General features: G+C 39.4%; 2 protein-coding genes across 2 annotated transcripts; one reads left to right on the top strand and one right to left on the bottom strand.

Annotated features, from left to right (window-relative positions):
* On the top strand, positions 1 to 12,221 carry LOC5567548. The gene is made up of 4 exons (XM_001657462.3): positions 1 to 967; positions 5,338 to 6,331; positions 6,393 to 6,528; positions 12,076 to 12,221. The coding sequence occupies exons 1-4, from the start codon at positions 486 to 488 to the stop codon at positions 12,210 to 12,212; spliced, it is 1,749 nt and encodes a 582-aa protein (XP_001657512.3). The 5' UTR covers positions 1 to 485; the 3' UTR covers positions 12,213 to 12,221.
* On the bottom strand, positions 12,044 to 14,135 carry LOC5567519. Its single transcript, XM_001657463.2, has 3 exons — positions 13,896 to 14,135; positions 13,355 to 13,830; positions 12,044 to 12,387 (listed from the first exon to the last, which is right to left on the bottom strand). The coding sequence occupies exons 1-3, from the start codon at positions 13,954 to 13,956 to the stop codon at positions 12,298 to 12,300; spliced, it is 627 nt and encodes a 208-aa protein (XP_001657513.1). The 5' UTR covers positions 13,957 to 14,135; the 3' UTR covers positions 12,044 to 12,297.
* Between the last annotated feature and the right edge of the window lie 678 nt (positions 14,136 to 14,813).

Below are 14,813 nucleotides of genomic sequence, written 5' to 3' on the forward strand. Positions count from 1 at the left end.
TTTTAGAAGGCGCGTTACATAACACTCTCTCCTGCCCCCGCAAGACGCACAAAGAGGCGGCGGGTGTCCATTTTTTGTAGGAGTCTACCCTGTAAAACAGAACCAGTAGCATGTGCTCAAACCCATTTCCATCAATCTATACTATGGAAGCAGCACAATTCTGGTATTCCTCAATGATGTCGCGAATGTGAAGTCTACTGCCTACACAGAAAGACAGATGAGTTTGCAGAACTGCGACCCGCTAGGGCCCCGCCGTTCGATTACTTTACTAATCGATCGAAAAGCCATCTCCAGCCGATTGCGACCCGAGGTGGTGCGCGGAGAACATGAAAGACACTCCGGAGAATATTGGCGCGAATATTATAAAAGATGTTCACCGTTCCAGAAACCAGTTAGTCCGTCGCGTTTTGATGTTGGGTCCGGTTCGCTGAAGTGCGTTGGGTTCGCGATTCTTTTGTGTGTAGATTTCTCAAGTGGGACTCAAGATGGTTAAGGCCAGTAGAGTTCTACTAACGTTAGTCACCGCGTGCTATCACTGGCCACTGATCGCCGGCCAGTACTACAGTATAAACCTAGGCGGTGGTGAAGAAGCTATTGTAGCTCAACCCGTTGCTCCTCCACCATCCGGAGGGCCCGTTCAGGAAGTGAGACCCAAAATTACACCGCTCGACGCCATGGTCGACAAGACCAATCATCTGGGTTTCCGGATACTGTATCTGCATTCGAAGGGGAATAAAAACAATATTGCATTTTCGCCATGTGCTCTAGCCAGTATATTGGTGGCGTTGTACGAAGGCGCCGATGGGAAAAGTGCATCTGAAATACACGAGAATCTGGTGGTACCGTACGATAAGGATATCTTGCGAGTCGGCTATCGGGACATTCATCGGCGGTTGAGGAGCTATTTCTACCGTAGGGAAAATCTTCTCAGTGGGTTGAGTTTGAGCAGTGAAAATATAACGATACGGTGAGTTTGAAAAATGTTACAATTTTTAATAGTATCAGTAATCAACGTTTAGTAATAGTATCCACATTCAAAATTAAGGATAAGACAGACGATAGCAAGCACTCCAGCGAATTTATATCAAAGTCTTTTTAGCCCGACGAAATCTTCGACCGTACGAATCATTAATGTCCTTGAAAGCCACGGGCGTTATCAACGGATTAAAGGAACCTTGTCTTCGGGAGATCATTATTAGACCTGCTCTATTAGTAATCCATTTTTTTAACCAAAATTTATTTGGATCAGTTCAGATATACAATTCTCGCTTAATTTATGATCTCGCCCTAAATGCCATTGGTAATCAAGTGTGTAGCTTGTTGTTACTAACCAAACGAATGGATTTACACGGTTTTTAACAATAGTAACAACGAGCTACACATTCGGTTACCAATGGCTTTTAGGGCGATATCATAAGTTATGTGAGAACTGAACTGCATCCCCTTTATGAGTCTATGCATGCTATAAAACGGATTGTACCCCGTTTGGCATAATGGTCGTTTGGCATAATCGCCGTTTGGCATAATGATTGAGTTAGAATGAATATCGGCATTTTCGAAGCTTTTACCGAGATCAACACCACTGAGCCCACAGCAAAATTTTTTCGTAGTTTCTCAATAAGCGTGGTGTTCGTTCAGAGATAATCCAAGCTATGAACGTCAAAAATTGTAGTGACATTAGAGAGCATAACTAAATATAACTCGTGACGGGTCTGGTGGAAGATCTTTTCGGAATAATAATTTTCTCCACACCCCAGAACATAAAGTATCGTTGAGTTATTGCGATATACATACTTGAAAATAGTAAATTGGCAAAGAAAGTTCGCAGTTATAAATATAGGGAACGCACATGTTTTGCTGCAGATCAAGCTCTGTCCCAGTTTGTACGTAACACTTGATGAAAATTACTTGGTAGAAGAAAGAAAAAAATATTTGCAAAATATTAAAAGCTCTTATCCAAAGATATATTATTACAGCATAATACAAAAATAGCCAATATACGAGAGCAGATTATTTTTCGTTTAAAATATTTAAGGCTATAACACTAAATATCTTTTCATAACATAACTCAAATGAACAACACATTTTTGAAAGAAAATATATGTTCCAAAACTTTTGAACGATTCAATATTAATTTTAATTTTGAAAGTGTACAACAAAAACATCTATCTATTATCGAAAGGAGGGATAATTTGTGATTGAAATAGTATTTTTCCAGCATATCTTGAAAGGAGATCTTGTGTTTGCAAAAAAATAAGATGAATATTTATAGGTTCTAAAGTAATTATTATTCTAACAGCACATCTTGCAAGAATTGCGAAATACATAAATGGTGAACATTTAGCTTGACTAAATAATAAAATTTAAAACAGTATAAATATAAAGAACAGCCTATTTTTAGAAAGACATCAAAAATTGATCTATAAAACGAAAAGAAATCAAAAATTGCGTTCAGAATCATAGCTCTTGTTCTACATTTCTCCGAATGTCGTTTTTCTGAATGTCGGTTCCATGAATGCCAGTTCCTAGAATGACTCGTTTCCTCGAAAAGTAATGCAGTTTAAATAGGTGCTATAATAGTCTTTAGTGGCTGGAAGGTAAACGAGCAAGAACCATAAGCAATCAAAAGATGCAGGTATTCTGTCATTTTGGCTATACACATGTTGGCAAAAATATTGAGGACGGTAAAACTCGAAAGAACCGCCGATTAAATAAAGAAGGGTGCATATCAGATGACCAGTTCGGTCACCACCCTGAAATGTTTAAAGTTACGACAAGTATGAGTACCACAAACTTTTCGGGGAAGTGAACTTTTTGTTGAAGCGGGATATTCGGGGAACTGGTATTCGGGATACTGGCGTTCTGGGTAACGACTTTCGGGGAACCGACATTACGGGAAAAGTAGCACAACCCATCTAAAGTAACTGCAGTAATCGATTTTTCTTTTCGCTGATAACTTGAGCAGATCAATGTTATAAATTGCCGCCATTTTGTCAGTTGGGAACAAAAAAATATCTAAAAAATAAAGAAATCTTTAAAGAACAGCCTATGTGAAGGTGAAATTTATTTCCATAACCTTGAACACTTCGGCTTCGCTAGGTTTGAAAATGAAAATTTCCATGATAAAACCGTAGAAAGCGAGGAACTTCCGTATCACCCATGAAAACAAGATATACCCAACTTGGCTGCAAGAATTCAATATAATTCTGCCTGAAAATCTTACAAATATGCTATAATATCGACATCTATACAGAAAATGTAAGGTTCATGCAGTGCAGTGGAAATTCGTTAAAGCGACAACATTTATTGCAACAAAACTCCTTATAACGAAATTTCCAACGATCGCCCGACAAGAATCACATAACAAGATCATAACACATTTCTATCAACAGCAGTTAAAAATATCAAAAGTTGATATAATTTCATTGTGCTTGGTTTGTGTTTAATCCAAGACCGGTCACTTGCTACCGAAAACCTCACATTTTTAAAATATTTAAGAAAAACTGTTTTTTGGGGGTCGTTCATAAAATACCTCCATATTTTGGAAATGTGACTGGATACAGACTAGGTGTCATTAACAAAGTTGTTTGTATTTAAATTATCTACAACTTTGTCAAAGATACCATATTTAGAGATCGTCATTTCAGAGATTTTAATTTCACAACGCCGCCTACGGCAAAGTTGCGAACGGACATTTATCGCCAATGTATGCGCTAAATTTTTAGAAAATTTTCATCCGGGGACACCATTCCAGAAAAAATCACGTTTAAGAGTGCTACTAAATTCACGACTTCGGCCTTTCGAAAAACTGTGCATTCTTTTTGGAACTTTTCAAAACTAAAATATTTTCACTTTCACTTCAGGGGGGTCGAAAAACCTCGAAAATGGATCGCCCCTTATTCATTATTTTCCTCTATGCGCGGTTTTCACATACTCCACCAAAGATCGTCATTAGCACACGTTGTTCAAAAACTCCTAGCGCTTGCAGAAGATTGTCGATGATCACATTGAAATCACATGAGCTCTATCGCGCTTGGTTCATGCAGCCAACATATACTTCGACGTATTTACCTTCAATCCAATATGTTCTGCTTCATGTTCCTGGTATACCTGAAACGGTATACCTTCCTACAATGTCCACGTCGTCAGCGAAACAGATAAACTCACTTGGTTTATTGGAGATCGTGCCCCGCATGTTAAAGCGTTTGTCTGTTTCATCAAACTTTTTAGCGCAATGTTGAACAGGTGAAATTCAAATTTTAATTGAAATCGGTATCTTAGAATAAGGAATAGGATTTTATATATATAGATACATATTTATGTATTCTAGTGTTAAAACATAAATATTAACAAAAATAAAAATTAACAAAATTAAGAAGAAAAAATAAGAACTAAAAATATGGATTGTGACCTCTCACATAGGTAAGAGCGATAAACATGGAAAAAAAATCTAATATAATTTGCATGCTAAAATACATGAATAGTTTATAGCGGATATCCTCATCCAGAAATGAGAAGTTTCTGTGAAAACATTACAATCAATTAAACGATTTACTTCGTTTTCTCTTCGTATTTCCCATACAAACTATAAATTTACAATCTCAGTTTTCAACCAAAATACACTCAAAATCTAATCAAAAGTCAATTGACAATTTTTGAACCCCATGAAAGGGTATCTTTGTGCTTGTCACATAATATATAAATGGAAAAGTGAGCATTGAACACTATGCTAAGAAGCAGGATCTATCCCTATTGGGATATAACGCCATAAATAAGAAGTCTTTATATAAGAATTCCTGGCACATTTTTCATGGAACTAAAGGCGGGATTCCCAGATAAATTGATTTTATCAAATAATTCAAATAATTTTCTTATCAAACTGCAAATAGTAGTTGATATACGAGTCGAAGATAAACATAAAAGTTGGACTTACAGGGTTACAATTTGTCAGAAAATCATATGAAAGCGCATTTTAATGCCAAAAATACACAAACATCCTTTATGAGGAAGTACATCGAGGAACCGCCAAAAGTGTTTCCTCCGGTAAATATAGGACCAGTTTCTGAACTACAATGAATGTGGGCACAGCAGAAATCTGGCAGGATATGCCTTAATGGTCATGCACAAATTATGTCACACTCCAAGGGAGGGGGGGTAGGGGATCAGACCAAGCGTGACAAGCCTTACAAAATTTTCAGAGAACCCATACAAAAAGTGTGACAAAGGGGGGGAGGAGGGGGTCGAAAAAGTTGAAAATTAGCGTGACATAATTTGTGTACCATCCTTTATACAGAACTTTGTAAATGAAAAATGTAACCCTTTTATTATCAATTGCAGACCTGAATATGAATCGATCCTCAAATTCTACGGCTACGATCTGGAAAACATTCCAGAAATGAAAATGCAGACCACCACCCTTGCTCCAACTTCGCCAGATTACATGGAGACGACTACTTTCATTACCGATTATGATATGACCTCCAGCGAAGAGGAACAGTCAACCACGGAATCGATCGCAACTACTTTCGATTTGAGCATGGGTTCTGCGGAACCAGACGGAGACGGCTCCACCACTACCGAATCGGAACAACAATCCGAAGAGACTGAAACTACAACCGTAACTATAGATGCTAACGATGCGGAGACCACTACCGCATCGGAAGACGAAACCACTGAAGAAGAAACTTCAGAAACTCCAGCAGAAGATGAACAAACGGAGGAGCCTACTGAGGAACCGGCTACCGAAGGTGGCGAAAAAAGACGACGAAATCTTCGTAAACGAGGACAAAAGCAGAGCCAAGTGCACAGACGACAATCTCAAGCCAACTACCGAAGAAGAATGTTGCGAGCTAGGCGAAGCCCTGAAGAGTTTGACCTGGTTAGCCATCAACGGTTCTTGCAAAATTTCCTTCTACAGGATGTAACAACTGCCTCACCATTTGCCGCATTCCCCGCTTTCTCAGAACGGTCTAATCAGTTCCAGCAGGATCGGCTATTGGACGACACTATCGAGCATAACTTCTACCTGAGCGAAACGGAAACGGTCAAAGTGCCTTATAAGATTTACAACACTATATTGAAGTACGCTTACATTGATCGACTTCAGTCCACGGTGCTTGAACTGGAACTAGATTCCGATGACTATAAGCTGATAATCATACTTCCCGATTACGAATTCGGCATGAGCAATCTTATGAAACTATTGCAAAACGGCGAGAACGTACCAAATATGAGAGATATCGTAAAACAGATGGCACCTTCGTGGGTCAAAACGATTGTACCAAAGTTCACGCTAAAAGGAAACATCATTCTTACAAGCGACCTGCAAAACGTAAGTCGGAATTTCGTTTGAACGATTTGTTATGTAATTTAACGACATATTTCTTCTCTAGATGGGTATCAACGACGTGTTCGAGCCAGCGCGTGCCGACTTCACACCCATGACGGAAGACCCGTTGATCTACGCCAAGCACATCGAACAGTCTATCAATATCAACATCCGGACACAATCGCTGCAGCAGCTCAAGAGTAATTATTGCATTTTTTCAGTTGCTTTTGTTTTACTAGTTTGAACGGTGCAAAGGCGTGGCATTAGACGCATGCTTGCTTTTATCGTAATGTATTTTCATTTACGTTTATGTCACAGACAAACAGACGTCACACACTCATCATCTTCCATCGACCACCTCTATAACGGTCGATTCAAATACATATATACATTGTAGGTTGTCAATCCATCACCCGCAGTGCTCATTTTTGTTGCCGTGTGACGTTTTCACACTACCACCATCCGTTGGCCCATTGGCTAAACACCACGAGTTTAGCATTGAGCGTACATGTTCTCTCAACAATGAATTTGATCGCGATTTGTTCGAAGTGTTACGTCTGTTTGTCTGTGCTTAGATTATCGATTCACCGTATTTCTTTGCAAAATGTTACACAATCCACTTAATTACGTAACGCTAAAAATAAAAATATTTGACAAAATCCCCCCTTCCCCCCTCCGTTCCGCTTTTTGTATGAAAAACTTCAATTTTTTATATGAGCCGGAACGCTCCTCCTCCCCCTAGAGCGTTACGTAATTTGTGAATGCCGCCTTATAAAAGGTGGAACGATTAATGCAATACACTCAAAATAATCCAAACGTCATTGTTACGTGAAAACATACGTGGTTTTTTTCCATCGCACTTTTCACGAAGCTCTTACGTTAATCATAGGTAGCCCAGAATGCACGCATGAACTTTTGAACTTCGTCCATTCCACCGGCGCTACATGTAAGAGCTACGTGGATTTTCCGGTAGCCTTTACGAAGCGTTTCAAAAGGACCTAGATGGGTTTGCATTAAATTAACTAGAATAAAGACCAACCTTATCTCTAATAGGCTTTGGAAGAAAACTAATTCCCAATTGAAAAATGTAAACAAAACTAAAATATTGTGATATTTTTATATTCAATCTGAGCATTGTGAATCTTGTTTCCAAAATGTAGTGATTTTGTTCTATTTTGTTGCAGCCTTCGCGTGCTATAATTGATAGAGGTTATAAATCAGGTGTAAAATATGAACTAATGCAGGGGTTCTTCGGTATTCAAAGCATATTTACCTTAAAATCAATCTAACACAGGATTTAAAGTTCCGCAGCTTCTGAAGTTCTGCAAAAATCAAGCGGGCGCCATCTTAGGATTTGCGCTCAACACCGAATGTACGTACAATATGCAGATGTCAAAATGAACTTAGGCACCTACGTGAATTTCACGTAAGTGGGATAGGTAACCTCAATAACAATTACCGTTTCACTATTTGATGGTTATGAATGGCTTAGTGATCTTTATGTTAGTCAGGTGAAGTGGAGGCAAAATGAATTTGGAATGATCTACGTGATTTTTCACGTAGCAATGACGTTTGGATTTTTTTGAGTGTACAAACGCTTTATGTCATCATCTTTCTGGCGTCACGTTCCAACTGGGACAAAGCCTGCTTCTCAGATTAGTGTGCTTATTAGCACTTCCACAGTTATTAACTGAGAGCTTTCTTTGCCGATTGACCATTTTTGCATGTGTATATCGTGTGGCAGGTACGAAGATACAATATGCCCTGAGAATCGAGAAAATTTCCTTTACGAAAAGATCCTCTACCAGCGGGATTTGAACCCACGACCCTCAGCATGGTCATGCTGAATAGCTGCGCGTTTACCGCTACGGCTATCTGGGCCGCTTTATGTAATGTATCGTTTTAGCATCACCTCACTTCAAGGTGTCGACAGGCGCGTGGTACACGCACGAGCCTATCGATCGTAAAGTCCTTTATTCAATTCCAGGTTGCCGCAAAAACTATTTTTGTTTTCAAATTTTGATTTCATAAGGCAAAGCTATGAATTTCAACCCAATTTATTGTGGCGAATTTTCATAAGTGGTTCCTATGTATTTCGATAGTTCATTTCTCGCGCTTAGTATCATACAGGCGTATCTGCAGTGATCGATTCATCGACATGCTCTTTGGATAAGTACTGCAAATTCAATCGATTTTCGCCACATTTTTTATGCCGTATGTCAAAAGACGATGAGTGCATTCAATTGAATCAAAAATGTTAGTCGAAAATATTCTCCCGGCCAAGTAAATAGCTAAAGAGAAAATCGATCATTGCAGTTACACTAGTGATCCTTTATAGAGAGATAAGCGGAAGTAAAATGAAATGATTTGGCAACAGACCAGCAGTGCTGATTTTGCTCGGCGTCGAGAATATTATTGTAACACGGACATGACTTCCTCATTGCTAAAAAGTGTATTTCGTTTCGTTATAGATCTTTGAGCTACATATCCAAACCAGTAAACAGCCAAAAAATCAACAACTAAAAATCGCATTGAAAAAAATTCAAAACAGAAAGATATTTCATTTTTTTTGCTTCATGCAAAATTACTTTCACCGAAATAATATCAGGCGGATTACATTACTCTTCAAGAAAAGTTCAAAACAAACATAACGCATGTTCGTTTGGCTCACACTTTGACAGCTCTCGCTGCTCGATTGGCTCACACTTTGACAGAAATGTCAGCTTCCGCGAATCTCTCTTATAAAGGATTTCTAAGTTACACCATTACGATACTGAACGCGAGATTTGCCTGAGTGTATACTCGGTTTTCACTTTTAGGGCAACTTCACCGGTGGTCCAAATCACTGGTTTGGTTCAAATTTTTGCAACTTCACCGGTGGTCAAAATCACTGGTCCGAAATTTTGGTGTTGCAAATGATGTTGATTTTATTTTATACCAGTTATCAGATCTTTTTTTATTTGTTTGAACAGGCTAACTGTGTGGTCCATTATTGGTCGGATTTGGACCAAGATTCTAGCTGTTCCAAATTAGGTTTGACACACGTTTGTTTACCAATTTTTCTCCCTGAGCGTGGTAGTCTAGGAAGTGAAGGTGCAAAAGTTAAAGGCAATTCAAGAAGGAAGGCGATCACACATTATTTCTGCGAGGAATCCTATAGGAATGCCTGCCGGAATTCGTCCAATGATTTAACCACAAATTTCTACGGGAATAAATCTGAAGATTCCTCAACGAAGTCCTCCAACAGACATTTTCAGCAGCTTTACCAGGAATGGATCATTGAAACAACCAAGGAATCCTGAGAAAATTGAGAGAATCTCTCACGTATCGCTCCCTGTAACTATCATAATACAGTGGGGATTCGCTCGTTGGAGCTCCGCTACATGGAATGACTCGATGGTTGGATGTTCGCTGGTTGGAAAATATTCCAATTAAAAAGCATTCGAATGTCAAGACTAGATGTCAAACTGACTTTGACGTCTGAGCATCGTCGCATTGAAGTCTCCATATATAGAATAAATGTGCATGTATATGTGCGAATCGTGACGATTTGCTCTCAGGCTGCGTTAGTCTGCAGCATTTTCACCTGCTGTCAGTCGTTCCAACTAACGGGACGGATTCGCTAGATGGAAGGCAGTCGTGTTCCAACCAGCGAATCCCCGCTGTATGCGGCACATTATGAGAGATTGTTTATCATGTACTGCTGCAACTTTGATCAGTTCGGGGGGATAGTAGTGCATGATTAAACCCCTCTGAACAAGCTCCAAACATGGGGAACACTATTGCTATCGTAAGTTCGGGGATTGTTTGTCGAGCCAGTAAATTAAAACACCAACCCCCAACGGTAAACAAGCGTGAAGAATGGATTTTATCATCGCTTTCTCTTTGGGGCTCTCGTTCGCTGCTCTTGTTTATCAGACTTGTTACAACTTGCGATACATTGCCGATCATGGATCGCAACAGATGGGATGTTTTTCTTCGCTTGCTTTGATCGTGCTTCAAAATCAAATGAGAGCGAATCCTGCAATGCCTGTTCATTAGGCATAACTGTTGTTCTATCGCACGTATCATCTTCTTTTTTTAAATAGGTTATTTTTCATGTTAAAACAAATGGCCATCATTCCAATGGATCATTGAAGGTAGTTTTTGTCAGTGTTCATCGCATCAAAACCACTGTATATGGGATTTGACATTGCAACAGCATTGCTGTTCTGTCAAACACACAAGGCTACGGTGGCACTATCTAAGCTTTCCATAGCGGCCGTTTTGGTTATTTTAATGATCCATTGCCATTCGATTTATTATACCAAATGGATTTATGCCAATTGACCAATCCGATTGCCTGCGTATTAGTGAAATGTTGACAAAATTTTCTTTGTTTGCTGTGAGAACTGTCACAACATTGCCATTGTTTGCTGTGAGAATGAAAATATAAACAGATTGGCTGCCGAGTATTCACTTCCATGTTGGACTGACGTTGACCGAAAGCTCGAATGACGTCAAACAAACATTGAAAATAATCGAATTGTGATGTACGGCTTTTCATTGTTTTGGACACACCAATACATTTTGGACCCTCAAATATATATTTTGGACCCCCGGTGTTTTTTATCGTTTGGCGACAAAGTTCATGACACTGGTTGTATAATATGCTTGCCCATAGTCTAATCAATCGATTGACAATGGAAAACCGAAGAAATTCTACGCTTTTAGTCCAGAAATTTGAAAAAAGTTTTTGTTTACATTTGAAAAATTTCTGACGGCTTCAATTGCTGTGTGTAACGTGTTGTAACGGTTGCATGGATGAGCCGATTAAATTAAGTTAATTTCAGATAAAATAAACACATTTTCTATGTACAAACGGTTGATGCAAGTACGGAATAGTCCTATCTTTCCATATGGCATGCGAATAGAGTTGGTCTTTCGATTTAAACTGGGAAATTTTCAGGAAAATGGACCAGGGGGTCCAAAATATATAGGGGTCCAAAATATATTGGTTACCCTACTTGTGTAAGATTGATTGTGCGTTAGTATTCGTGATAGTTTACTTATTTACATCTATAGAGGTCTACAAGCAAACTTCCACGAATACCAACGCACGATCAATCTTACACAAGTTGATTTCCTCAGAATGAAAACGTATCCATGTTTGTTTAACGTTCTTTGAGCTTTCGGTCTGACGATAACCGAACAACAAGGAAATAAATGCTCCAGAGGACTGGCACGGCTGTCATCCTGCATACATTTCGGCTCTTCCTCACATCGTTTTTGGTACTTCGCGTTTTGGTACCCACTTTCTGGTCGGTTTGCCCTAACTTGCTCCTGATTTTCGAGTATACGGCTAATGTGCTGCTAGTGCTAGTTTCTGGCAATTAAATATATTGCGTTGAATCGTCGTTTTTAATGACGCTTTACCTCTTTTCGACATTTTGTTGATTTTTTTACGCATCAGTGAGGTATCATTGATGTTTCCTATCCAAAAAATCATATGTTTTGTCAGTCCCGAAAGAAACAAAACAAAGACACTGGACGCCATGTTGAATCAATGTCGGGTAGGTAATTATTGGCTCATTTCACCCCCCTGAAATGCTCGGCAGCAATTCTGTTTATATTTGCTTTCTCACAGCAAACAAAGGCAATGACCAATTGGATTGGTCTATAGTCCTGATACCATTCGGAATAGCCCCAATAACACAGAATTGACATACCCAAACAATTTCGCTTAAACATTTCTTTTATTTTTTCAGGATTTACGTCACTGTATAAAAACCCTATCGAGCTGGCCATCAACTACCCATTTTTATTCTGCATACTTGACAAGGAGTTGGACCTGGCACTGATCACCGGACGGATATTGAATCCGTTAAACTCGCGAATCCATTAACACAAAATTTCATGAATAATATCAAATCGTCAATCATTGAAAATAAACATGTGTGAAGTCAACAAGATGAATACCTACGTATGTATCATTGGCGTTGAACCAAAATTCCCATCTCGAAGATACGCTTGCGAATCTCAGGACAACGACAGAAACCGGCATTGGAGCCATCGCAGTACTGAAAAATACAAATATGTACGTGAAAATCTTATTATTGAAACTAAGAAAAATCGAAAGGGCTTAGCCAGAGGGGGGATGGGGTGTCAGATTTATGATGGATTCCTCAATGATTATTAACGTCTTTATTAACGAGGCTTTCAGTCCGTAGCTGGTTCACCTCGAATAGGATTCCTTAAAGGTTAACTTCGAAAACCTATTTTAGGGGTGTCTGTAGAAATTTAATTAAGTAATAATTTATTAAATCATAATTGATCTTAGACGAAATGTCGATGTAATCCATTTATTCAACATTTAAGTTCTTGAACTATTGGAATATCTGCCAATAAAACATACACTGAGAACAACGTTGCGGTAGAAAATACTATATCAGAGGGTTAAATTAAATACACAACGTCACTTGATTTGTGCAGACTAAGTTCGCATTTATTTAGAATATTTTGTGCATTCAATTTTACCATGGCACCATTTGTGTAGTAAAAATTACTATATCATGGTTAAAAACTTACAGCATACCAGAATCGAACCGAGGATCTGGCGATTGTCAAGCGCGAACGCTAGCCGCTCGGCTATCGACGCGGTTGGATTGAGAGGGAACATAACGCAAATAAAAAGCGTTCATGATAGCTCAATCGTGGTTGGAATAGTAAATTTAAAAACACGTTCATGGTTCTCATTACTGCAACGCTTGTTTCAGTGTAGAAGCTTTTTAAATCCTCAATTTTCCAAACCGGTAATGGATCTAAAAAAACAAACTGTACCAACACGTGGCTTAGACCAAGGTTGGTGCATTGTACTCTGTAGCCAGGAGGAGCTGGACCCGCCTTGGTTTAGACTCCACTTTTCTAACTTTCAATCACAAAAAGGATAGATATCCTACATAGTTTAACGTTTCATTCAAAAAGGATGCAGACCCCCCTTCCGACGAAAATCTTGGCTACGCCCATATGAAAATCCACCTGACCAACCTGAAACAGTTCCAAAATGGAACGCGCCTTCAGATTGAACATCCTCAGCTGCATTCGCAGGAACTCCGCTTCCAGCATGCTCAGCGACAGCGTTTGCCTCAGGTAGGACAGTTCCATGTTCTCCTCGTCGATGAGCGAGCACTGTTCCAGCAGTGCCATCTCAACGTCGTTAAAATGGTCAAGATTGATCATTCGGGGAATTGTGGAGAGCGGAGTACTCGTCGTTGGTCCACCACCAGCACCACCTTTGGCAAAATGCAACGAACGGGGTACTTGTTCGTGGGAAACAGTGTCCCCGGGTGGAGCGAGGGATACCTTTACCGGTGTCGTTTCTCTATAATGTTCCTCCACAAGGTCGTCCACTGGGATCGAAACCATGACCATGGGCGGTGCAGGTTTATTTGGGTTGAGTACTTGAGCGATTCGGCGAGGATCCGGCTCGTCGATCGGGAAGCCACTGCTGGCCAAAATTTCGCCTAAAATTTGGAAGTGGACGTGGAAAATAAGGTAAGTGGGATTGTAAACTGTGATTAATACTTACTTAGCACCGTGAAGGCCACTGCTGGGGAGCTTTGCAGGTAAATGTTGTTGGATTGCGACATGATTGATTCTTCGACAACAACAACGACAGCACACAAAATGCGGATATGATTTTGTCACACTCAGACAAATGGATGAATGAAAATCGTATGATCAACCTTTTGAAAAACTCAAAAATATGCTATTCTTATGTCGAATTCGTTTTTGAACCTAGGTTGGAACTGGCGCAACCCGTTCTGAATTACAGTTTCAACCCTAACCCGATAAGCCATTTTACGAGACGTTCGAATGACGTTTTCTGGCGGGCCGCTCATTGGGTCTGTCTCAATTGCGTTGTTAAAACGAGTCCGAACTTAAATTTGACAGTTCGGAAATTAGTTCCCCTCCAAATAATCAATGGACTGTCAAATTTAATTTTTTTCTGGTCCAATTCGCAATCGTTGTCGATTCAGGAAATTTCAAAACAAAATATTGTCGCACCGACACTAAACCGGACAGCGCACAACTCACACTCGCCGCGCTTCGAAATCAAATGATTCAAGCGTGGCGCTGCATTCTAACGATTTTTTATGAACACAGTGCACTTATCACATATTAGTGTGACGCTCAGACAATGAGAATTAAACAATTAAAAAACGTGTTTATCTTTCTTTATAACGGATTCACATCATAAAAAAAATCGTTTGAAGGAGAGTTTTTTCGTAATGGTTTACCATAATGTCATTAGTGAGATACCGAAGAAGAGACCGTGAAATAAAGTTTTCTACGTTTGTACTATTGCATAGCCAGCGTGAGCGCAACATTTATTAGGGCGAATATATTTAATACCCTAAAGAGGAAAACAAACGTCAACGTTTTACATCTTGAAAATCTATCACTGCACGACACTTACTGGATACAGTGAAAAGTTTTTCACAAA

Source organism: Aedes aegypti, chromosome 3 (genome assembly GCF_002204515.2).
Source record: "Aedes aegypti strain LVP_AGWG chromosome 3, AaegL5.0 Primary Assembly, whole genome shotgun sequence".
Classification (NCBI taxonomy): domain Eukaryota; kingdom Metazoa; phylum Arthropoda; class Insecta; order Diptera; family Culicidae; genus Aedes; species Aedes aegypti.